The sequence below is a fragment of the Artemia franciscana genome, chromosome 19 (assembly GCF_032884065.1).
Source record: "Artemia franciscana chromosome 19, ASM3288406v1, whole genome shotgun sequence".
Classification (NCBI taxonomy): domain Eukaryota; kingdom Metazoa; phylum Arthropoda; class Branchiopoda; order Anostraca; family Artemiidae; genus Artemia; species Artemia franciscana.
The window spans coordinates 19,976,646-19,999,302 of NC_088881.1; the positions used below are offsets into that span (position 1 = coordinate 19,976,646).

The 22,657-nt window shown below is 37.1% G+C and overlaps 1 protein-coding gene across 6 annotated transcripts in view; it reads right to left on the minus strand.

Annotated features, from left to right (window-relative positions):
* Positions 1-6,852: 6,852 nt before the first annotated feature.
* LOC136039389 (probable enoyl-CoA hydratase, mitochondrial) overlaps positions 6,853-22,657 on the minus strand; it is an 82,839-nt gene continuing 67,034 nt past the window's right edge. For 4 of the 6 annotated variants that reach the window (XM_065723078.1, XM_065723079.1, XM_065723080.1 and 1 more), the window contains one exon: positions 22,282-22,452. In XM_065723078.1, coding sequence (XP_065579150.1) covers positions 22,297-22,452 — 156 coding nt within the window. In that variant the 3' untranslated portion in view covers positions 22,282-22,296. Of the gene's footprint in view, positions 7,013-21,132; positions 21,343-22,281; positions 22,453-22,657 lie in introns of those variants that run through there. The other 2 variants (XM_065723082.1, XM_065723081.1) reach the window with 2 other exon arrangements.

The window sequence follows — 22,657 nt, forward strand, 5'->3', positions numbered from 1 at the left end:
ACTATACTACTTCTTTTATGCGTTTATCCTAAATAGATAGCAACATTTGCTAAGAAACTCTCCCTATTAGAGTACTGTACTTCAAAGGGTTCCATGATCAACCCAGAAACAGAGGTCATCCCTTTTAAGGCCTGTGAAACTGTTTGGCTCTGCCTGGAGTAGACCCTCCCATTGCAGTGCGTTGAATTGACTTAAATTTGGTTTCAGGGGCTTGGTGGTGGATCTATGCTTCGTCGAAAATAATAAATACAGGCTAAAAATTCGGCTTGCTTCACTTAAATTCCACCAAGAGGAACTTGAAAAGGTTCTCACTAAAATTAATCGCTGAAAATTTCCTGATTAAAATCGGTCCTTTAGAGCCATGTCAGTACTACTTTTAGACAGAACGTCTGGAAAATAGCTGGCTAATTACAGAAACAAAACTTTAAAGGCATTTACGTTTGCGGATAAACCTTTCTTATTCCGATCACGTACGAAAAAGCAATTAAAAATAATACAGGCGGCATGGCTATATTTGATGGGAAGAGGGAAAAAATTCCGAAAATATACAAAAAAAGAAACATTATATGGAAGATTTAAGAAAATTCACAAAAAGTTTTCAAAAACATTCGAATTCTGGCTTCGATTTTCTAATCTTAGCAGGAAATCGGGCTTTTCCAAAGAAATTTTCTTTGGGCTAGAACAGTCCTGGCAAAAGCAACCCTCAAAGGATATTTTAAAGTCACATGGATTGATTTTTGGCTGGGAGAGAGAGGAGGGAGGGCGCCTCTAAGGAAATTTATCCCTAAAGTTGTTTTAATTTTTAAATCTTCATTGCCACTGCCTTCTTTACAAAGAATGCTTACTAGCTTAGTGAAGCTGTCAAATCTGTTAATTGCTTCTGTGCCTGACATCACCTCTTCAGCCAAATATGTATATGTATTGTTGATCAACAGTAAAGTAAAATAATTACTTTACTACTTTCTTCATCATTTCTAACAACCTTATCACGTTTTAGTACTAAAACGAGATACCTCAAAAACTTCATCCATTTCATAAACAATTTTACCTAGGATACTGAAATCATCTAAGAAATATAAATCAAAGAAATGTTTGGCTTTCCATTCAACACCCAAGTTTTTTTTACAGCCTAACCTAGTGGTTAGTGCGTTAGGCTTGAAATCCAGGGGACAAGGGTTCGAGTCCTATCGTCACTCTTTATATGGTTAGGAACAAGGACTATGTAAGCTCAGCCAGAATCAAACCAGTCCTAAATGGGTACCTGGAGAATTCTTGGGGAAAATACAGGAAGCATAGGATGATTCGTCCAAAACCACGCATTGCCCTCCCGGCTGAGGACAGAAAAACCAGAAGATTGGTACCTGTGCTATGCAGACCATTGGTCAGCATGCGAATTTTTTTTTACAGCCTATTGTTTTTTTCCTTGGAGCCACGCCCATCAAATAAACCAATACACAAAGGAAAAACACAATCCTGCTTAACTCCTGACCTCATCCCAAGCAAATTGCTAACCACGGTCAACCACAGCAGCTTTAGTTTCATACATAGCACCAATCGGATTAACATATTTATCAGGTAGATCATATTATCATATTAGAGGACAACACCTTTACAAGAGTTGTTTGGCCTGCCGAGCCGATTGCTTCTTTATAATCTGAGGACTAAAGTGGTTAAATTCTTAAAAAAAATAGTATTTAGCAAAGCTATTTCGCAAGTATTTCTTACTTTCTCTCTTAAAACATCATTGCATGTGTAAAAAAGTAAATCCTATACTGCCCATTGCTATATTCCACTTTTCTCGGAGTGTTCCTTACAAATTCGTATTCTGACATTTTTTTTTAGCGTCATAGCTACTTTCTATACATTTACTCTTCCCATATTTCAACGTCAAATTCATCAAAGAATTTAGTATTCAGCAAAGCTATTTCACAAGTATTTCTTACTTTCTTTCTTACAATATCATTTGATACGTAACAAACTAATTTCTCAAAACCATTTCATCCATTATGTCGATTCCTATACTTCCCAATGTTGTATCCCACTCTTCTTGGAGTGTCCCTTACAAATTCGTATTCTGACGTCTTTTAACGTCATAGCTGCTTGCTATACATTTACCCTTCTAATATTTAAGCTTTAAATTCATTAAAGAAACTATTAAACGGTAATATTCACTTTTAACAGCAATAATTATTATATACCTCTATATTTCCTAGTCTTCTTCATGAGTCCTAACAGTTTTCTTAACCTGTCAGTTGACACTACAGGGACATATAGAATTTTGACACCTCAACCTTCTGGCCATGAAGTTCCCAGGACTTCCGCTTCACTTCCAAACGGTGGGTGAAGTTAAAATGTTAAAAGCAGAATAGGCAAAACCAAGGGTGTTTTTGTTTGTTTTGTTTTTGTTTTTTTCTGAGTAATAAACAGTTTTGAAGAATAGGAAGATAAGTCTGCGAACCAAGATTAGAATACTGGAAACTAAAGTGATGACAATGCCCAAGTATGTTTCTAGAACGTGGGCACTCCGAAAGCCAGAAAAGGATCTGCTAGATTTTTACAGAGAAATTTCCTAAGGATTGTCTTAGCTATCCACCTGACGAACTATCTCTAAAAGTAAGCTGTGCGAAGAATGTGTTTCAATCGTAGTCTCTAGGACTATCATTAAAAAAAAAGGAAGAGATGGTAGGATACTTTCTGTGGATGGTGGACTGGCAAAGATCGCCCTTGTTGACTAACCATCCAATGCCAAACGAAGAGGATGTTCTCTCAGAATGGGGTGGATGAATGTCGTAGGGAAAGATTTAAGCGAAATGGAAACTGCTGGGGAATGTGTAAAAAGGGAGACTATAAACATATTTGGATAGAAGAGGAGTTTGCGTAGCTGTGTTGGCCTCAGGCAGCTTGGTGCTGCAGTGAGTTGTTAGTAGTAGTTATGAACACAGCAGTGCCAATTTCATGAAAATGTAGGAGAGGGGAGGGGGAAATCTACGTTTCTAAATCTAGAAGGGATAGGGGTAACTGAATATTTTTTCAGTGAAAAAAAAAACTAGATATTTTTAAAAGAAACTTGTCAAAATCTAGGGAGGAATCTAAGAATGTAAGATGCCCCACTCCTGCCCTTCCAAACTAGTGTCATTGCATGGACAGAGTCATGATAATCGATACATTGAAATGAAACTATCCTACCTCCAAGTGTGCTCCGGTTGAAACTATTCTATGTCCACAATTACTACTTTTCAGGAGAGCTTTTGAAGTTTTTACGATTGTTTTTTCCAGTGCTTCAAAAGAGGTTATATGGGAACAACCGAACTGTAGAGTTTCATTTGTAATATTTCTCTACGTAACTATGAAACTATCCCAAGTCAAAATAAGGACGTTACTCAAGTCCAAGTCTAAGTAATAGCCCACTGGAGTCCAAACAATCGGAACCCTTTTAGAGGTAGAACAGTTTCATCCCAGTGTAGTGTAATGAGCTGCAACAATAAATAATCGATTGCGATTGTACCAAATGCATTGACGAGACCAGAAATAAAGAAATAGATAGTCAATCAGTAAATTAATGTAATTCATACCTTATTTTTATGTTCAACATTCTTTAAAGCCATATATGCGCCCGGTATTTTTTTCATTACTTCTTTTTCATGATTATTACATTTTAGTGCAACAGGCTCCTTAAATATTTTTTGCAGAAAAGGTTTCAGCTATGACCAGCTCTCCTAAATAGTGAAGTTGGTCAGACTCGAGTACCTCTCACGGCTCCAGGCCCAATTCTAGGCTCTTAGGCCCGTCAAGAGTACTCACTGCTGCTTAAATTAAAACCGGAACTATCGAAGGATGTTATTTCTATTAATAAGCGACACTAACAAAAATTATTGTGCAGTACTAATATTTTGCTATTCCAGTAATATAAGACAACACTGGGAAAATTTAACTCTATTACAGTTTTTATGTAATATGTAAAAACGAGTTAATTTAGGTAAATACGTAAACATACATTTATGGGGGAGGGGATATTTAAAGCAAAACAAAAGAGGAAATGTATGGTAACATATAGGAAGCTATGGAGGGAGTTATAAACATGTTTAAATTTTGAGGAGGAGAAAGCCAGCACACCGCAGCTAGTCACTGTTTCTTCGAATTTTTTTTCTGGCACAAGGATTACTAAATGAAATCTAAAAGAAAAAAAAAATACATTTATACCCTATCGATACGGGAGCTCTTGGAACTTCAGGAAAATAAATAAATATTGAAAAAGAAAAGTCAAGATATACAAAAGTCTATCCTTAGCGCTGGATATTTGTAGAACTGATTTGAATTCCATTGACTCTGCTAAGATAAAAATGATTCTCCTAATTTAGTTTTGTTTGAACCAATTCATATTTGAAGGATACATTCTAGCGTTATTTTTACACTTGATAAAAAAAAAAAAACACAAAAAATACGAAATCAAAGTCAACGCTCTAGCGTTGCCTATAGCACAGAGCCATAATCCTTTAATGTATTTTTTCTCTATTGGAGAATCATTTCATATGGAAGGGTGGTCATGCAAACTTTGGAGGGGGCTCATTTAATTGAAAACTGAAAGTTCTATTCATCTTTCAAAGGTTCAAAAGAGATTGGAGGATAACCAGGCCCCCTTACATGCCCTGTTTTTTATGACTACCCCCCCCCCCCTCTCAAGATTCACAGACATTCAATCAGAATTTTGAGACAGCCATTTTGTTCAAAGGAGTCAGAAGGTCAAATAACTATGCCTCCGCGGTGGACATGGCCCCACAGCTCCAGGGTCAAGGAGTATAAGTTATGGAAGTTCCCCATTTTTTACAAATAGACTTTATGTATAGGTTTGTATTAGTTACGTATAGGTTGATCTGGGTTACTTCATTATAATTGACCTAACTTCACTTCATGACTGTGGTCATGATAACATGTAAATACCATCAACCCAGATCGCCCTTTCCAATCGACACCATAAACCATACTTCTAAACAATCGCATCAAACTTACTATGATTATTATCCCCCGAAACCCCATCTATATTTATATTAAATAAAAAATACAAGTTTTTTTTAACTGAAAGTAAGGAGCGACATTAAAACTTAAAACAAACAGAAATTAATCCGTATATGAAAGGGGTTTTTCCTCCTCAACGCCCCGCTCTTTGCGCTAAAGTTTCACTCTTTCTCTTACCTCTACTTTTTAAAACAGTAAAATACTTTAGCGTAAAAAGCGGGGCATTTGACTCCTTCTCTTAACTCTACTTCTTTTTAAAACAGTAAAAAATTTTAGCGTAAAGAGCGGGGCGTTGAGGAGGAAAAGCCCCTTTCATATACGGAGTAACTTCTGTTTGTTTGAAGTTTTAATGTCGCTCCTTACTTTCAGTAAAAAAAAAATTGTTTTTTTATTTAATTTCTGGACGTTTTTGAATTAATGCATGTTTTGATCTTGGCTCTCCGCACATGAATAATTTAAAACGAAATTTGCATATTATTATTTTTTTGGCTAAATGTCTTTCTCATAGTTTTAATCGGAACATTTTGAGAAAAAAAAGGAACGAGGGAGGACGCCTAGTTGCCCTCCAATTTTTCGAATACTTAAAAAGGCAACTAGAACTTTTAATTTTTTACGAACGTTTTCATTAGTAAAAAATATACGTAACTTACGAATTAACTTACATAACCAACTTCTATATACGTATGTTTTTATTGCGTATATGATACCTCATCAATACCTCGCTCTTTACACTAAAGCTTAAATTTTGTCCAATTCCTTAAGAATGACCCCTAAATCACAAAGGCCGTAGAATAAATAGTTGAAATTGCTAAAAAATACTTTAGCGTAAACAGCGAGGTATTACAAGAAGGTAAACCCCTCATATGCGTAATAATTTCTGTTCATTTTAAGTTTTAATGCTGCTCCTTACTTTCAGTCGAAAACACTTTTCATATTTATTTTTTCATTGTTTTTTTTTAAAATAATGCTAGAAAATCCTACGTCTCCTTCATTGAAATTCTCTTCCCCAATGACAAATTCCTCCAAGGAAAGATCCTCCCATATACCCCCCCCCTCAAATCTCCCCCCAAACCAAAAAATCCCCCTGAAAACGTCTCTACACTTCCCAATAACCATTACTATATGTAAACACAGGTCAAAGTAAGTTTGCAACTTGCAGCCCTTCCCACGGGGACTGTTGGGGAGTAAGATGTCCCCAAAGACATAGTTATTAGGTTTTTCAACTCTGGTGAATAAAATGGCTATCTCAGAATTTTGATCCGATGATTTTGGGGGGAAACGAGCGTGGGAGGGGGCCTTGGTGCCCTCCAATTTTTTTGGCAACTTAAAAAGGGCACTATAACTTTCAATTTCCGTTCGAAGGAGCCCTCTCGCGACATTCTAGGACTACTGAGTCGATACGATCTCCCCTGGGAAAAAAAAACAACAACAAAAAAACAAAAAAAAACAATAAACACGCATCCGTGATCTGTCTTATGGCAAAAAATGGGAAATTCCACATTTTTGTAGATAGGAGCTTGAAATTTCAAGAATATCATTCTCTGATATGCTGAATCCGATGGTGTGATTTTCGTTATTGTATGACTTTTAGAGGGTGCTTCCCTTTATTTTCTAAAATGAGGAAAATTTTCTCAGGCTCGTAACTTTTGAGGGGTAAATTAATCTTGATGAAACTTATATATTTCAAATCAGCATTAAAATGCGATTTTTTTTTATGTAACTACTGGTATTAAAATTCTATTTTTTAGAGTTTTGGTTACTATTGACCCGGGTCGCTCCTTACTATAGTTCGTTACCACGAACTGTTTGAAACGCCTACAAAAGGAATCGGCTAACAAATTATTTATATTACAAATTTATTGCCAACATTCTAAAATATATATAACAAATTTTGATACCTCGAATAACTCATTGCACCAGGAAAAAAGCTAATTTAGCTGCTTGTCCATTTTGGAGTTCGTTTCTCAACAAACGCGGTCATTCCTTCTTTTCTGTCATTCTGCAAGAGAAGAAAAAGCAGACCACAATCAAATATACAGTATTGTTTCAAACACAACTCAAATCTATGTTGAGAAACTTAAGATTTACCAACATGATTAGGCTAGGTTTCAGCAATCTCTACAACCATGATACCAAAGAAGCTTATATATTCGGCCGTTCTGTTTAGAGTGAATCCCAAATGGTTTTTCTTAATCCACAGTTGGTTATGCAGTTCTAAGTTTAAACAGTCCACTTTTTCAAATTTTGTTTATAAAATCTTTATAAAAAATTAATCATCTTTTTTAAAGAACCATTTATCACATTGTTTTAGGTGGAAGATTAGAATTTTTAGTGAAAGCACTTTTATTATGACTACGGATAGTCATTATCAATTATAAGGCTCAAATGCATAATAATAAAATAAAATGAAAATATATATTTAATTGTGCATTCATACGGAGAGGCTCCTTTATCCTGTCAAGGCTAAGAACCAATATTTAAATATAACATCTAAACCCGAACTGGCCTACCAAGACGAAGCCACAGAAGTAAATATTGAACACTATAGTTTTACTGGCAATATGAAGGGAAAAAGAACAAACAAAGAAATAATTTCGCCCCTACCCCAACAAAGGGTCTTCAGCGTTGAAAAAGGAAAAATATCCAGACAAAAACAACAGAGAAGGGGGAAAATGTAAAATAGCAAATAACTTTGACAACAGGTTCATCTTTTAAAATAATATTGTAAATTGAATCAATAAATTGATACATAAACTATATCAACAAATTGAATTAAAAGTGGATTGATTTTCAGACAAAATGATACTAACTTCAAAAAGAAACGTATAGTAAAAAATTATGACTCAATGATACAACACAATCAAGTGATTAAATTAAAAAAAAGGATTGGACGCAAATAAAAGAATTATTTATCAACATATTATTTAGTATTTGTTCCCTTATTTTATTGTCCTGCTTTCAGTTGCTTCTTTTAGTGATAGTAGCTCAAATCCGACTTCCTTGTTTTTATACATATTGACTTTTTTCTCTTTTTAGTTATGTTAGACGTTTTCTTTTAGAAGACGATTTTGGCTTAGATTCTTTTCTTTTTAGTAAGCTCAGCACGCCTTGTTGTGATACAGACGAAACGTTTCTTCTTTTGTTCTTCTTTTTGCCTTTTATTACAGGCCGTAGATCCGTTTTGTGCATGATTCGCTTCTTTGATTTTGGGGTTTGAATCCCATCAATCAGCAGCTAAGCGTCAATTAACTTGAAATTGGTTTGACAATACAGTTTCAAAACTTACACAATGTTAGCTCACATTGATGAATAACTCAATTAAGTTTTAGTCTTTCAAAGTAATGAAAGCTTGTAATGAAAATTTCTTATTTAATGTTGACCCTTAATATTGTGCATGGTGATTTCTTTGTGTAATTTATCAGTACATTACCGACGCCTTCAAATTGATTTTTCATAAATCTTACTATTCAAAGAAGTGTATTTATTTTACATAATCAACTCAAATTTTATGTATTAGTAGTGACTGCATTGTTAATTCTACACGACATATAGGGAGTGAACTATTGGAGCTACCAGCCCCTCAAGACGTTATTACGCACGCCTAGATTTGACGCAAAATTATAGCGCACTTGTATAGTACATATACGTAATAGGGAATGTGTCCTTCAAGACACAGGTGTATGTTACATAATAGGAAGGATTTACTTCGGTTGTTATGTAATAGAGTTTAGGGCGTTAAATAAAAGGACTAGTTAGAGAACGTTAGTCAAGCGGGGGGGTCCCAGTTGTAACTGAGGGGGGACATACAAGTAGGTGTTACGTAATGACGGTGCACACGTGGGATGTGACGCAATCTTGCGTGTCTTGCTAGATTTATTAAGGTTGAGGTAATCTTACATAACTTAGTAGCTTTATTTGGAATGACGTACTGGCAGTGCACACGTGGGTGTTATGTAATGACGATGTACACGAGATATATTACACACAACTTTAAGAGATTAATTTTCTTTCGCAACGTTTTTCTCAGGGAACGTTTATATTCTCAAGATTTTTTGTCTACATTAGGATTCCCCCTCAATGGAATACAGCGCTAACAAGGAATTTTGATTCGGTTAATACATTTTACATGGCAACCTATCGCACACAGGGAGAACAGCCGCAATTACCAAGGAATATCACTCATGGTTATGCCTACCAAAGTATTCGCAATAATTATGCTTAAAGGGTTCGAGGAAGCAAGGGATGAGCGGACACGTGAAAATCAGTGCGGATTTCGAAGAGGGAGAGGGTGCACTGAAAAGATTTTCACTCTTCGCCTTATTCTTCAATAGTGCGAACGTTACAACCTCCCCATAATTAACATGCTCCTTGAGTTTGTGGCTGCTTTCGACTCAGTAACCCGCAGTAAAGTCGATTGCAAATCGACTTTAAGAGTGCTGGGCGAAGAAACTGAGCCCTTCAGTATGGAAAGCGGTGTGAGACAGGGGTGCGTATTATCCCTGTTTTGTTTAAGTACTGTACAGATTGAATTCTAGGAGGGCACTCTCAAGTTTTGATGGCGTTGTTATGGGATTGGGCATTAATATGTCTGACCTGAACTACGCAGATGACATCGACGCTCTTCATGCTGATCCAGCAACTGCCCAAGGAATGTTAAATGAAATAGCACATTTCTCTCAGCTACAGGGTATGAAGACCAACACAGCCAAAACAAAAGTCATTGATCTAAATAAACAATCAGATTATCAGCTTGTGCCTTACGGACAAGAATTGGAAAAAGTCGATAGCTTCACCTATCTTGGGTCAGTAATAGACCCTTGTGGAGGTTGTGACCTTGACGCAGAGAACAGAATCAACAAAGCCCAAACCATCTTCTCACAACTCCGCCGCCATTTATGGAACCGGCGGGAGATCAACATGAAGACAAAATTTCTGTATATAAAGCTGCTGTTACATCTGTCCTCTTCTATGCAATAGAAACTCAGCCACTGAAGGCGCTTCATCACCATGATTTGGGATTTTTTAACACTGCTGTCTACGAAAAATCCTTAAGATTCGATACCTCGACAGAATCTCAAATGTTGCTGTGCGCCCCCACAGCTGTAAAATTGAACCCGCCGCCACGATTGTCAAACAGAGAAGACTGCGTTGGCTTGGTCATTCGCTTAGAAGACCCAACGACCGCATCATAAAGCAAGTGCTTCTAGCTGCCCCGTTAACAGATTGGCGCAGACGACCTGGCAGTCAATTGAAGAATTGGTGGGCAACTGCCAAAAACGACCTCAACCCCATTGGCAGATTTCGAAGATTTGGCAGAAAGTGGGAGAGCTGCTGGCTCCGGTTTGCTGAAGAGTTGGCACAAAATCGCGACAAATGGGAGTCAACCATATGTAGTCTTCTAGATGCCGGGTGAGGCGTCCTTGTCTGGTCCCGCTACAAGTACAAGGATGGCTGCAATAATTGACACACAGAGGGGAAAATCGATTACTAGAATTTGCTTAAATTTGGTATGCACCTGCATGTTAAGTAATGCTTTAGAGTGGTATCATATAATATTGCGGGTTGATCTTAGCTCATTTTTTAGTAATAGTCTTCTGCTCTTTTGGAACTTTGCTATCAGAGATGAAATAAAAGCGAGAGTATCATTATTGCTAGAATATGGTAAACCATCGTACATGATCAAAAGTCTTTCTTTTCCTCTTCACAACACATAATTTTATACTTATATTAAGGGCATTCTTGAACGAGCATACCAATGTAAATGGGCTGCAAGATGCTTAAATTGCGTTAGTGAGATATATTGAAGTTTTATCCTGAAGCAAGAAATCTAAAGGACACAGTTAAAACACAACAAACGAAAAAAAGTGGAAAAATAACTTATAAAAGATAAAATATAAGCAAAAAGAACAATGAATTAAAGAAAGTTGGGAACCCCAGATTTCCGAGATGTGTGCAGTAGACTGACACCCATCGCCATTTTTACCCTTTCCGCCTTTTTCTTTCTTTATTTATTCTGTTTTTAATTACACACATATTTAAGAGATCTCTAAGATTGGATATCCACGGTAAAAACTTGAAGTACCATTCCTTCTGAATATTAAGACAAGAATTTAACCCACGGATAGGTATTGAGTCCCTGTAGCAAATGAAATATACGAAATAGTACTAAAAGATCGATGAGACACACAGCGAAATGATTGCCAGGAAAAGAAATACTATCACCAATTAAGAACGTTTTACTTAAACATGCAGATAATGCCACGAATTAGGGGGTCTTTACGTTAGAATTTCAATTGCAACTTCATCGTTTTCACCATAATTAGAATATCCGCATCCTCGCCAGTTCTACATTTCTTACCTACTTATAGTTGCAGTAGGATACAAGCTCAGTTAGCTTTCCATGGCACTCAGATGTTAAAAAACTTTCTCTCCGTTAGATCTATCTCCAGTAATAGGAAAGGCAATCTGTACCCATGAAGAGTCTAACATTTTTTAGTGGACATGATTCCAAGAAGACACCATACTTTAGAATACTTAGCTCTAATTTCATATTTGAGACCCTGTCAGGCAGGCAGACACCCAAAATTCTTTAAAAGTAACAAGGACAGTGAAAGTGAAATCCGGTTGTTTGATTGATTTGATTGACGTTTGATTGACGTGAAAACTTACACAAGTATACATGTCTTACAAAAATAACAAACAATTGTGAGTCCAGCTTTAATGAAATAGACCTTCATTTGGAGTTAAATAGCTTCCACTTCTAGCTGGTATCAAATTGAAAAAAAGAAGACGCAGGTGAAAAGCGAGAAATAAAACGAACTAGAAACATATGGAATCAAACAGTTTAAGAAGGATTAGTTTTCCTTTGAAGGTGTGGTTGTTTTGGGAGTCAACAGATTGTTAATGTTTGAAGTTTTGCGGAAGAAAACCTTTGTCAAATTTCATGAATTAGTTTGACTCATTTACTTTCACGGTTCACGAGGCAACAGGGACGCAAATCTGATACTCCTTAAAACTTCATAATTTTTTAACAACCAAAACAGAAAACCCAAAGATCTCCGTTCTCAGGTATGGATATACCTGAAATGGGTCTAGGGGGCAAAAAATGTTTTTATTTTGATGTCCTTGATATATCAAGCCAACCGTGGTCAGAGACTCACTAGATGGACCATCATGGGCACCGGCAGGGGGCGGGGGCATGCCCCCTAGAAATTTGTGACTATAAAGTAATTATAAAGAAACCAAAAGAAAGAGAGCAGAATAGAGAAAAATCATGGACAAAATGTGTGTTGCCCCATTGTTTGTAGAGTGTGTGGGTAAATGTGTGTTGCTCCATTGTCTAGCAATGGATTTTTACCCTTAATAAGGAAAATAGAAGTTCTAATTTGCGACTGAGTGAACCCTTTCTAGTTTTCCACAAACATTTTTTCTACATGATTTGGTTGGAGCAACAACAAAAAACTCAAATTCTTCATAGTAATGAATGGTAAGTAATATCAATAGCCTAAGTATTGATAACATTAAATCAAAGAATCAGCTTTTTACGGTAATTATAAATATGTATCTGTTTATTAATAATTAGTACAGTTATTAGTACACAAGAAAATTCGTATAATTATAGAAAACAACTTAATAAGGGGCAATTTGAGTAAAATATGCCGTCAACTTTTGCTTTTATTGCAAGAGTATCCATTAGCTGATATATGAATCCACTGTGATCAGAAATGTTTCCCCTGAACTGAGTGCTAAGAATATCTGTATCTTCGCTTTGAACGGATGCGTTTTTTGTGTTTAATTATCATTTATTTATCAAACAGTTCGTGGTAACGAAGTGTAGTAAGGAGCGACCCGGCTCAATAGTAACCGAAACTCTAAAAAATGGAATTCTGATACCAATAGTTACATCAAAAGAATCGCATTGTGATTCAGATTTTAAATATACAAGTTTCATCAAGATTAGTCTCACCCATCAAAAGTTACGAGCCTGAGAAAATTTGCCTCATTTTAGAAAATAGGGGGAAACACCCCCTAAAAGTCATACAATCTTAACAAAAATTACACCATCCGAATCAGCGTATCAGAGAACCCTATTGTAGAATTTTCAAGCTCCTATCTACAAAAACGTAGAATTTCGCATTTTTTGCCAGAAGACAAATCACAGATGCGTGTTTATTTGTTTTTTTTTGTCGTTTTTTTCCCCAGGGGTGATCTTATCGACTCAGTGGTCCTAGAAAGTCGCAAGAGGGCTCATTCTAATGAATATCAAAAGTTCTAGTGCCCTTTTTAAGTTACCGAAAAATTGGAGAGCACCTAGGCCCCCTCCCACGCTCATTTTTCCCCAAAGTCACCGGAACAAAATTTTGAGATAGCCATTTTATTCACTATAGTCGAAAACCCCAATAACTATGTCTTTGGGGACGACTTACTCCCCCGCGGTCTCCGTGGAAGGGGCTGCAGGTTACAAACTTTGACCTGTGTTTACATATTGTAATGGTTACTGGGAAGTGTACAGATGTTTTCAGGGGGATTTTTTTTGGTTTTGGAGAGGGGAGAGGGTTGAGGGGGGGGGTTACATGAGAGGATCCTTCAATGGAGGAACTTCTCATGGGGGAAAAAACTTTCAATGAAGGGGCCGCAGGATTTTCTAGCATTATTTAAAAAAAAATGAAAAAATAAATATGAAAAGTTTTTTCTACTGAAAGTGTGGAGCAGCATTAAAACTTAAAACGAACAGAAATTATTACGCAATGCCTCGTATAGTCAGGGAGCCACTCAACGAAAATGTGTCGGGTAGGTGATCAGTGAGCAGCAGAAGGTTTGACAACGGAATATGGGGTAATCGATAGCGCTGATCACGAAAATGGGCGTTATATACTCGGCCGGGGGTTGCTTGACCCCGAAAATTGAAAATTTCGCGTTTTTTTACTATTAAATTACGTTTCGGAAGAATTTCCACAATGATCGCCAAATCTTTCGTAACTGATGCCAGAAGTGACGAGTACAGTAGGGACCATCGCGAATGACCTTGAAACTTGCAATTTTAATTTTTTTTTATTCGCGCTGGAAAACACGCCTAGATTCAGCTGGTAGCGGATAGTTTTATTATCTCAGACAGGAAGATTGCCACTATACTCAACAATGACCTTGATTACAACTCTCTTTCATTCCTAATCAGAACTATTAGTAAACTTGACAAGATTATTTTTCAATAAGCTTGAATAAACAAAAAAAAGATTACTATACTAACACCTGCTACGGATTTCGTGAACGGCACTTGTTGCTACAAAAGTTAAAAAGTAGCTCAGCATATCAATTTAGCCATCAAGCATATCAAACTCGTCCATAAAACACTTCCCACCACAGCCACAAAGTAAATCGCAAGGTCTATTTCCAGCACATGAACATTTTTTTGTACAGCGCTTGCACGAGCAGTACTAGGGGACCACACCTTCTGGAAATGCCTGAAGGGTAGACACAACTGGCCTAACCCCACCGTCTTGAAACATCCAGCCAAATTGCAGGGGATCCAGAAACTGTGGCTTTGCTCGATTTGCTTGCAAAAAAGTGTCCAACTGCAGGTACACGTGCTTAGCATGACACTCAAAGGCAGCGTCAGATGGTGGCAAATACTTAAGCTCCCGCTTTCGAGGGTACAAATGCACTCTTAATTCATTAAGAGAGGTAAAGTGGTCTGGGTCTTTTCCGTATGAGGCAACAACGACCTTTTTGCAAATCACACTGAATTTTTCTAGAACCGCAGGGTCGAGCTTTGACTTCTGTATCTCTTGGACAAGCAAAGCAATCGGTTTCTCCAATCCCCATTTCTCGACAGCCTTGGCCACCCCTCGTTTTCCTTTAGAAAACATGAAGCCCACGGTATCACACCCTGAAAGCGTATGAAGAAGGCAGATGGAGTGAACAAAATCGTTCGGTAAATTGCTGCAAAGCCGATGTATAGGCACTAAATAGCTGTGGAACCTGACATAAACTTTCCGCTTTTCACAATTTGGGTGGTTCCCAAGGAATAACTTGTAGTGATATAGCAAGATGACAACTATGTCTGTGTCATTCGCATCGACCAAAACGACATCGAAACCCCTCTCCAAACAGTCCAACATGTGTAACACAACTCTTGTATCGGCCTCTTCATGGGTACAGCTCAAACGCTCTTCAAAGTTTGTATCAACATTTCCACTTCTGTTGAGCATCACCACTCTCATCCGGTCTCGAAAGCCTCCTGAGAGGTACACAGTGAACCCTGCTTGCAGCAGGTGAACTGAGTTTTCAAACTCACCGAATAGAAGCTCAATCAGTCTTGCCTTTGTCTTGGAATTTGAGAGCAACGAGTTCCAGTCATCTAGGTCTGAGTGTCTACCTAGAGCTACCGGAGACCTGTTTGAACATCCTCGCTGCTCATGGCAACCACCGCAATCCTTTAGGCAGATCACCTTGCCTTCTTCGTCGGAATATCCAAAAATCCCATCATATCTATATGCAAGGACGTGCAGCTCCTTAACGTTGCTGTTGAAAGACACAAGCGTAGAAAATGTCCGTTTTCCATAGCTCTCAACGGCTTCCGATGGATTTGGTGGATGGCTTCTGAGGTAGGGCATCAAGTCTACCACCCTTGAGTGAGTCGACTCACTGCTAATCTCGAGGTTAACGGGCCACTCGCTCAAGCTGATTTTTGTTTTCAAATACTCCAGAAGAGCTGACTTTGTTCCTGTCCGAAGCACAACCATTCCAGATATGGCACATCTCTGGAATATAGAAGATGCATATGGAAGAAGCTCATGGGAAAGCAAATTCTTTAGATGGTGAAGTCCTCTTTCGCCTGTAAAGTCAACACTCACCAATACCCTTTTGACAGTTTGAAGTTCAACATTGGTAAGGCTATTTACAGCACTAGAAGTATTGGTTGCTTTTTTCTGTTTCACCTTCTCATTATTCATGACCTTTACTTTGCTAAAGGCACCTTTTTCACCGTCCAAGTAGCGATCAACCGCTCTGATTCCAACATATCGCACACTGAGGAGACTGTCAGCTATCTCACTATCAACTGTCTCAAGTGTATAAATATTCAGCATATCTTCGTCAGTGGATCGAAAGGGATTGAGCCTGGTTTCCAGAACAGACTTCACTTTATCAACAGCCATTTGTTGCCGCAGAACGAAGGAAGGGTGATCTTCGTGGTGAGAGGAGTCAAACTCAGTCCGGGGAACAATGCGTAGCATCTCAGTGAATGTAGACGAGACTGAGGCACAGAACGGAAGAGTTAAAGTCCACTTCACCAGTGCCAACTCATTCATGGTAATACCCGTCATTCCACCTTCCGTTTTTGAATCTAAATTAATGGTAGATTCTACAGCATGGTCTGGGGATATGCAGTTGAATTTTGCCTCTTCACATTGAACAGTCCACTGTGGAATGCCTGATCTACTTCTTGAGGTAAGCCCTGCATCTCAGCCAGGTACTCAATCAAGCAAGTGCCATACTTATAGTGACCACATGCAACTAAATAAGGAAGCATTTTGCTAGCTCCTTCAAGATGGACATCCCAGTCACCAGATCTGTCACTGTACAAAAACTGCCACAGAACCAGTACCATTTCTTTGTACTGCTTCCAGAACTTGTGGGTTTTTGAGCGTGCACGAGAAGTCTCGAACCTTTCTAACCACGGGGACAATGCGGTAAGTTTTTCCTTTAGACAGTTCAAGTTCTCATCACCCTCTCTTGAGATCTTCAGGTTTTGCAGTAAATCTCCCATTTCTTCAAAGATAGTGATGCACGATGAATCGTCTGATTCTGCGCAAAAAGCTTCGAAAGCTTCCCAGTACAGAATGGATATTGCCTCGAGGACTAACGTATGAGCAGCGAGAGCTTTATAGTACGGTTTACCACTCATCACTTTCTTTGCGGTTCCTTCCAACAGAATCCCAGCCTCGTAAATCACTTCTTCTAGACCCGAGCACTTCATTATATGACCGATGGCACCCATGAAGTTCATTAAAATATGAAGACCGCCCATTCTGAGGACAACATCAGAATATGCTTCAGGATTTCTGACTCTCAGAGCATGAACGATTTCATATACGGCCTGGCCACATGTGACGACGGTGTAACTCAGTCCCAGTTCTCTGGCAGTTTTCTGGAAAGACTTAATGACTTCTTCCACGACTGCTGGGTTCGAGGGAGAGTGGGGAACCACTGGCAGGTATCCGATTCTGGTAACAGGAATATCAGCCTTACAGCCATACACTGCTGAGAAACACTTGAAACCAAAATATGGTTGAGATTCTGCCGAGTCACTTGATACATTAATGAGCTGCATCGGCAAAGCTCTACAAAGAAGCCAGATCGTGAAAAAGTCTGAAACGGGAACTTTCTGGTCACCTGACAAACCAATGAGATCGCTGCGTTTATCGGTCGCCTCTATTTTTCTCTTGAGGTACATCTTCCCAAACTTTCCAGGCTGAATCAGATTTGAAGACGACAGGGAAGGGTTTCTGTTCCAACTTTTCTTCAAAGAACACGCTTTCTTTAGTGGGCCGTCCGTGTTTGGTTGCATAATGATGCTTGTCGTAAAAATTGGGTCAATCCGCTTTTCTGTCAATAGTTCAAAAACGAGAAGAGTTAGAGAATTTCTGGATCAGTCATTTTGTAGGACAATAAATTTCCTACCGAAGCCATTAAAAAAAAATACACCTCAGTCAGGCAAATTTTCAAGATGGATCAAGATTAATCCAAAAGAGAGATAAATTGTGTTAACTTTTTCGTCGAAATTTTGTGATTACAACTGAACAGCAAAAGATAAAAATATTTTGAAAAGAGAATATAATTCTTTATTTGATTACCTTCGATCTGAGGTATAGCTGAACAATTTTGGAGTAACCTGTAATTTTTTATCGATTTTAATATAATTTTTGCCAGTTAAGATGGATTTTTAGGGAATTTGAAGAAATGTGGATGTCGCACCCATTTGTCGACTATATAACGCCGATTTTCGTTTTCAGCATGGTCGATTGCATTAGATTGCACACTCAAACCTTCTGCTGCTTGCTGATCACCTCAATCCTTAAATATCAACATTTCTCTCGTGTGGCTCCCTGACTAGTAATGCCTCGCTTTTTACGCTAAGGTATTTTTAGTAATTTCAACTATTTATTCTACGGCCTTTGGGATTCAGGGGTCATTCTTAAGGAATTGGGACACAATTTAAGCTTTAGTGTAAAGAGCGAGGTATCGACGAGGGGTGAACCCCCTCATATACGCAATAAAAACATACGAATATAGAAATTCGTTACGTAAGTTAATTCGTAAGTTACATATATTTTTTACTAATGAAAACGTTCGTAAAAAATTAAAAGTTCTAGTTGCCTTTTTAAGTAATCAAAAAAATCGAGGGCAGCTAGGCCTCCTCCCTCGCTCCTTTTCTCTCAAAATCTTCCGATTGAAACTATAAGAAAGCCATTTAGCCAAAAAAAAAAATTAATATGCAAATTTCATTTTAATTATTTATGTGCGGAGGGCCAAGATCAAAACATGCACTAATTCAAAAACGTCCAGAAATTAAATAAGAAAACAAGCTTTTTTAAATGAAAGTAAGGAGCGACATTAAAACTTAAAACGAACAGAAATTACTCCATATATGAAAGGGGCTTTTCCTCCTCAACACCCCGCTCTTTATGCTAAAGTTTTTTACTGTTTAAAAAAGTAGAGTTAAGACAAAGAGTCAAACAATGGGTAAAGAGTGATGCGCTGATGAGGAAAAGCCCCTTTCATATACGGAGTAATTTCTGTTCGTTTTAAGTTTTAATGTCACTCCTTACTTTCATTTAAAAAAAACTGGTTTTTTTTATTTAATTTTTTCCCAGGAGTGATTATTTATCTAGTTGTCACTTTAAGAAAAAATTTAATTTTTTATAGTTATGAAGCATAAGGGTGTCAAATATATTGGTTTTTGGTATTCAAAATTAAATTTAAAATATCGAATCAAATTTTATGATTCGATTTTCTTAATCTTAGTCCTAATTTTTTACTTTGAACACTTCGATAATGCAATTAAACCTTAAAACGAATAAAAATTATTGCTTACACAAGGGGGTTGTTCCACCCTCAACACCTCAGTCTTAACGCTACAGTTTTTCGGCACTTTAAAAAATGTTAATTATTGTTTTAATTAAAGGACCCTTGTGTTTCAGGAGTCGTTTTTTTAAGGAATTTGGATAACTTAAACTTCAGCGTAAAGAGCGAGGTGTCAAGGGGGGGGGGGAACTCCCTTCATATACGTAATAATTTCTGTTTGTTTTAAGTTTGAATGTTGTTCCTTAATTTCAGTTGAAAAAATTATTTTTTTAATTCAATCTCAGATTGTTTTTTTAAATAACGCCAGGATATCTGGCTCCACCTCCAATGAAAAATCCCCCTCCCCCACAGAAATATTCACTGGATAATTAAATCCTGGCAAAAATTAACCCCGGATAACTACCCTTAACATCTCCACGTGGAAAACTGAATCGGTAAAGAGAAAGCAAGATATATAAAGAAATTTTGTATATGAATTCAAGCAAATTCACCCAGTGTAAAATTTCTCCTGAAAAGCTCAGCCCCTCGAAACTTCCCCCTTCATGGAAAATTCGCCCCATGCAGAATCCTTCCGGCACAAAATTTATCCTTTCCTCCACATCCGAAAAATGTATGCATACTTACCAATAATCAAGATTATATCGGTAATTTTATTTCCAAAGATATAGTTATTGGGCCTTTCAACTCTGCTGAACAAAAGACTGTCTCAAAATTTTGATTTGACAATTTTGTGAAAAAAGTGGCACGGGAGGGGGCCTACTTGCCCTCCAATTTTTTGGCTCATCTAAAAAGGGCACTAGAACTATGCATTTCCATTAGAGTGAGCCATCTCCCGACGTTCTACACCCACTGGGTCGATACGATTATCCCTGGGAGAAAAAAAACAACAAAAAAAAACAAATAAACGCACATCCGTGATCTTTCTTCTGGCAAAAATTACAAAGTTCCACATTTTTGCAGATATGTGCTTGAAATCTCTCCAGTGAGGTTCTTTGATATGCTGAATCTGATGGTGTGATTTTCATTAGAATTCTATGATTTCTAAAGGATCTTTACCTCTTTTTTCGAAAATAAGACAAATTTTCTCAGATTCGTAGCTTTTGATGGGTAAGACTTAACTTAATGAAACTTATGTATTTGGAATCAGCACAATAAGCCAATTCTTTTGATATAGCTATTGGTATCAAAATTCCGTTTTTTGGAGTTTCGGTTACGATTGAAACAGGTCGCTCTTTACTTACAGTTCGTTACCACCAACTGTTTGATTATCCATACAATCCAAACAGAGATCATTGAAATATTAATCGTTCTTTCTTGCATTACCGAAACTATCCTATTCATAAACTCCACAGTTTCATGAAACGTAATTTAATAATAAGAAAAGGTTTATCAATTACAGTAAGGAGAAAGTTTCAAACTTAAAACAAATTGAAATTACTCTGTATATATAGCGAACTGACCCCAATACCTTGCTCATTAAATAAAAGCTTTTATTGCTTTGAAATTTTTTTTTCAAATTGTAAATTTTATTTATAAATTTGGACAAAAGCCAAACTTTACAGTAAAGAGTAAGGAGCTAAGGACGTGACAGCCCCCTTCATTTAAGGAATAACCTGTTAAAATAGATTTCAAACATGTATCTTGCTTTCTCTTGAAAAGCTATTTCCTTTCATTCAATTTTTGATTGTTTTCCAAATCGTACCCGAGCCTAACCAAGATATAATTTGATGTACCGGTCCCTTAAATCCCTGGTTAATTGCTTTTAAATTGGTAAACTCATAATTGTACGTTGATTAATACCGTCCTACGTTTGAATTAGCAATTTCAATTTTGTATAACATTTGAATATACTTTAAAAATTGGTAATAAATAGTAATTTCGGTAGAAAGTCCTTGTTAATATTACTACTAAAGATTTTCGGTTGGAAGAAAAAGAGTATTATTGTTTGTGTGGACTGAAATTCTGTGAGACTTTTGATCTTCTACATAACTGAAGCAATCACAACCTCTAAAATAGGATTTTCTTATCGATAAATACATTGCGTACATTTATTTCAATATATTGATGTACTTGATATAAATAGAAAAAGAAAAATACTCCCATTTAAAATTGCTGAAAACTAAGTTCCTCAAATACTGAACACCAGTATTTGTCACCCCAAAGAAATTTCGGGGCGGGGCTGATGATGCTCTGCCTTACCCTTTCGATCTCTGTGCTGGTAGATATGGGAATGTAATATTTTACCTGTATAGAGAAACATTTTAATGAATTCCTACTCCCCCCTACCTCTTTCAACATTTACCTGAAGCCTCATGAGGAGTGAATAGTTTGTCCATTAAAATGTACTTTTTAGGAATCTCTCTATCCCAACCTAAACAATCACTTCCCCCCCCCCTTCGTTATAGCTGATACGCAATTACAATCACCAAAGTTGCCTGATTTCATGACAAATAAAGTGAATCAACTTGGTCGAATCCAGTACTGCCACCGTGTGTCATTACTTCTTTTACAACTGGGAAGCCTAAAATATAGTTTCTGATACTTTTAAATCAACTAGCTTCCCAGAATTTTAAATTGATTGCAGATTCATCCTCTTTGGGGTAAAGTCGTAGTTTGGTGCCCTAAAATGGCAGAAAACAAGACTTTCCCTGGGCCAACATGTACTTTAAAAGAGCTTTAAATTTACGTTCGAATGAGATCCCTCTAAATTATCTTGGAACTTTGGTTTGATACAATCACTCATGGGAAAAAGCAAACAAATAGACATGCATCGACGATGTTTCTTCTGAAAAACAATGCGAAAGTCCACATTTTGAGGATAGGAGCTTGAAACCTCTACGGTAGGGTTCTCTGATGGGATTTATCTAATATAGGGATTTTCAATAAGATCGATTATTTTCAAAAATCAGGCGAATTTTCTCAGATGTTTAGTTTTGGGTGGGTAACAATAAACTGAAAGAATTTTATGTATTTAGAATCAGCATAAAAACCCAATACTGCTGCCTTAGCAATAGTCATGAGAATTCCATATTTAGTTTTGGTGAATATTGGACCAAGTCATTTTTTATTTCAGTTTTTATCAGAAACTATTTGATAAGATTCTCCTGTGACGAAAACGTTTTTGAATCTGTTAATTTTATTTAGTTGATAGACCCATCACAATCTTGGTAGGATTAGATTGAGTATCGACCGAAATTATTACAGGTTTTGTTCAAGCTTTAATGCTGAACAAATTTCAGTTCTATAGCCTTTCAGAACAGTGTTGCCAGTTGCATGGTCTAAAGTTGCGTCGCCTAAAAGTGAAAATACGCCGAAAGCTCTATTTCTTAAAATGCGCCGAATGAACGATTTCCCCTAAAAAAAAATGGATTTGTTAGAAAAATTCAATGCGCAACCACGTCAAAAAAGCGCCAAAATGGCGCGAATGTGCGCCACCTGGCCACTATGTTATAGATAAGCACACAACTGGTAATTTAATGTATCTTACACGCACAGGACAGAAAAATAATTAATCAATTTTAGGTTGAAATAGAACTTTTTCAAGATACGAAGTTCATAA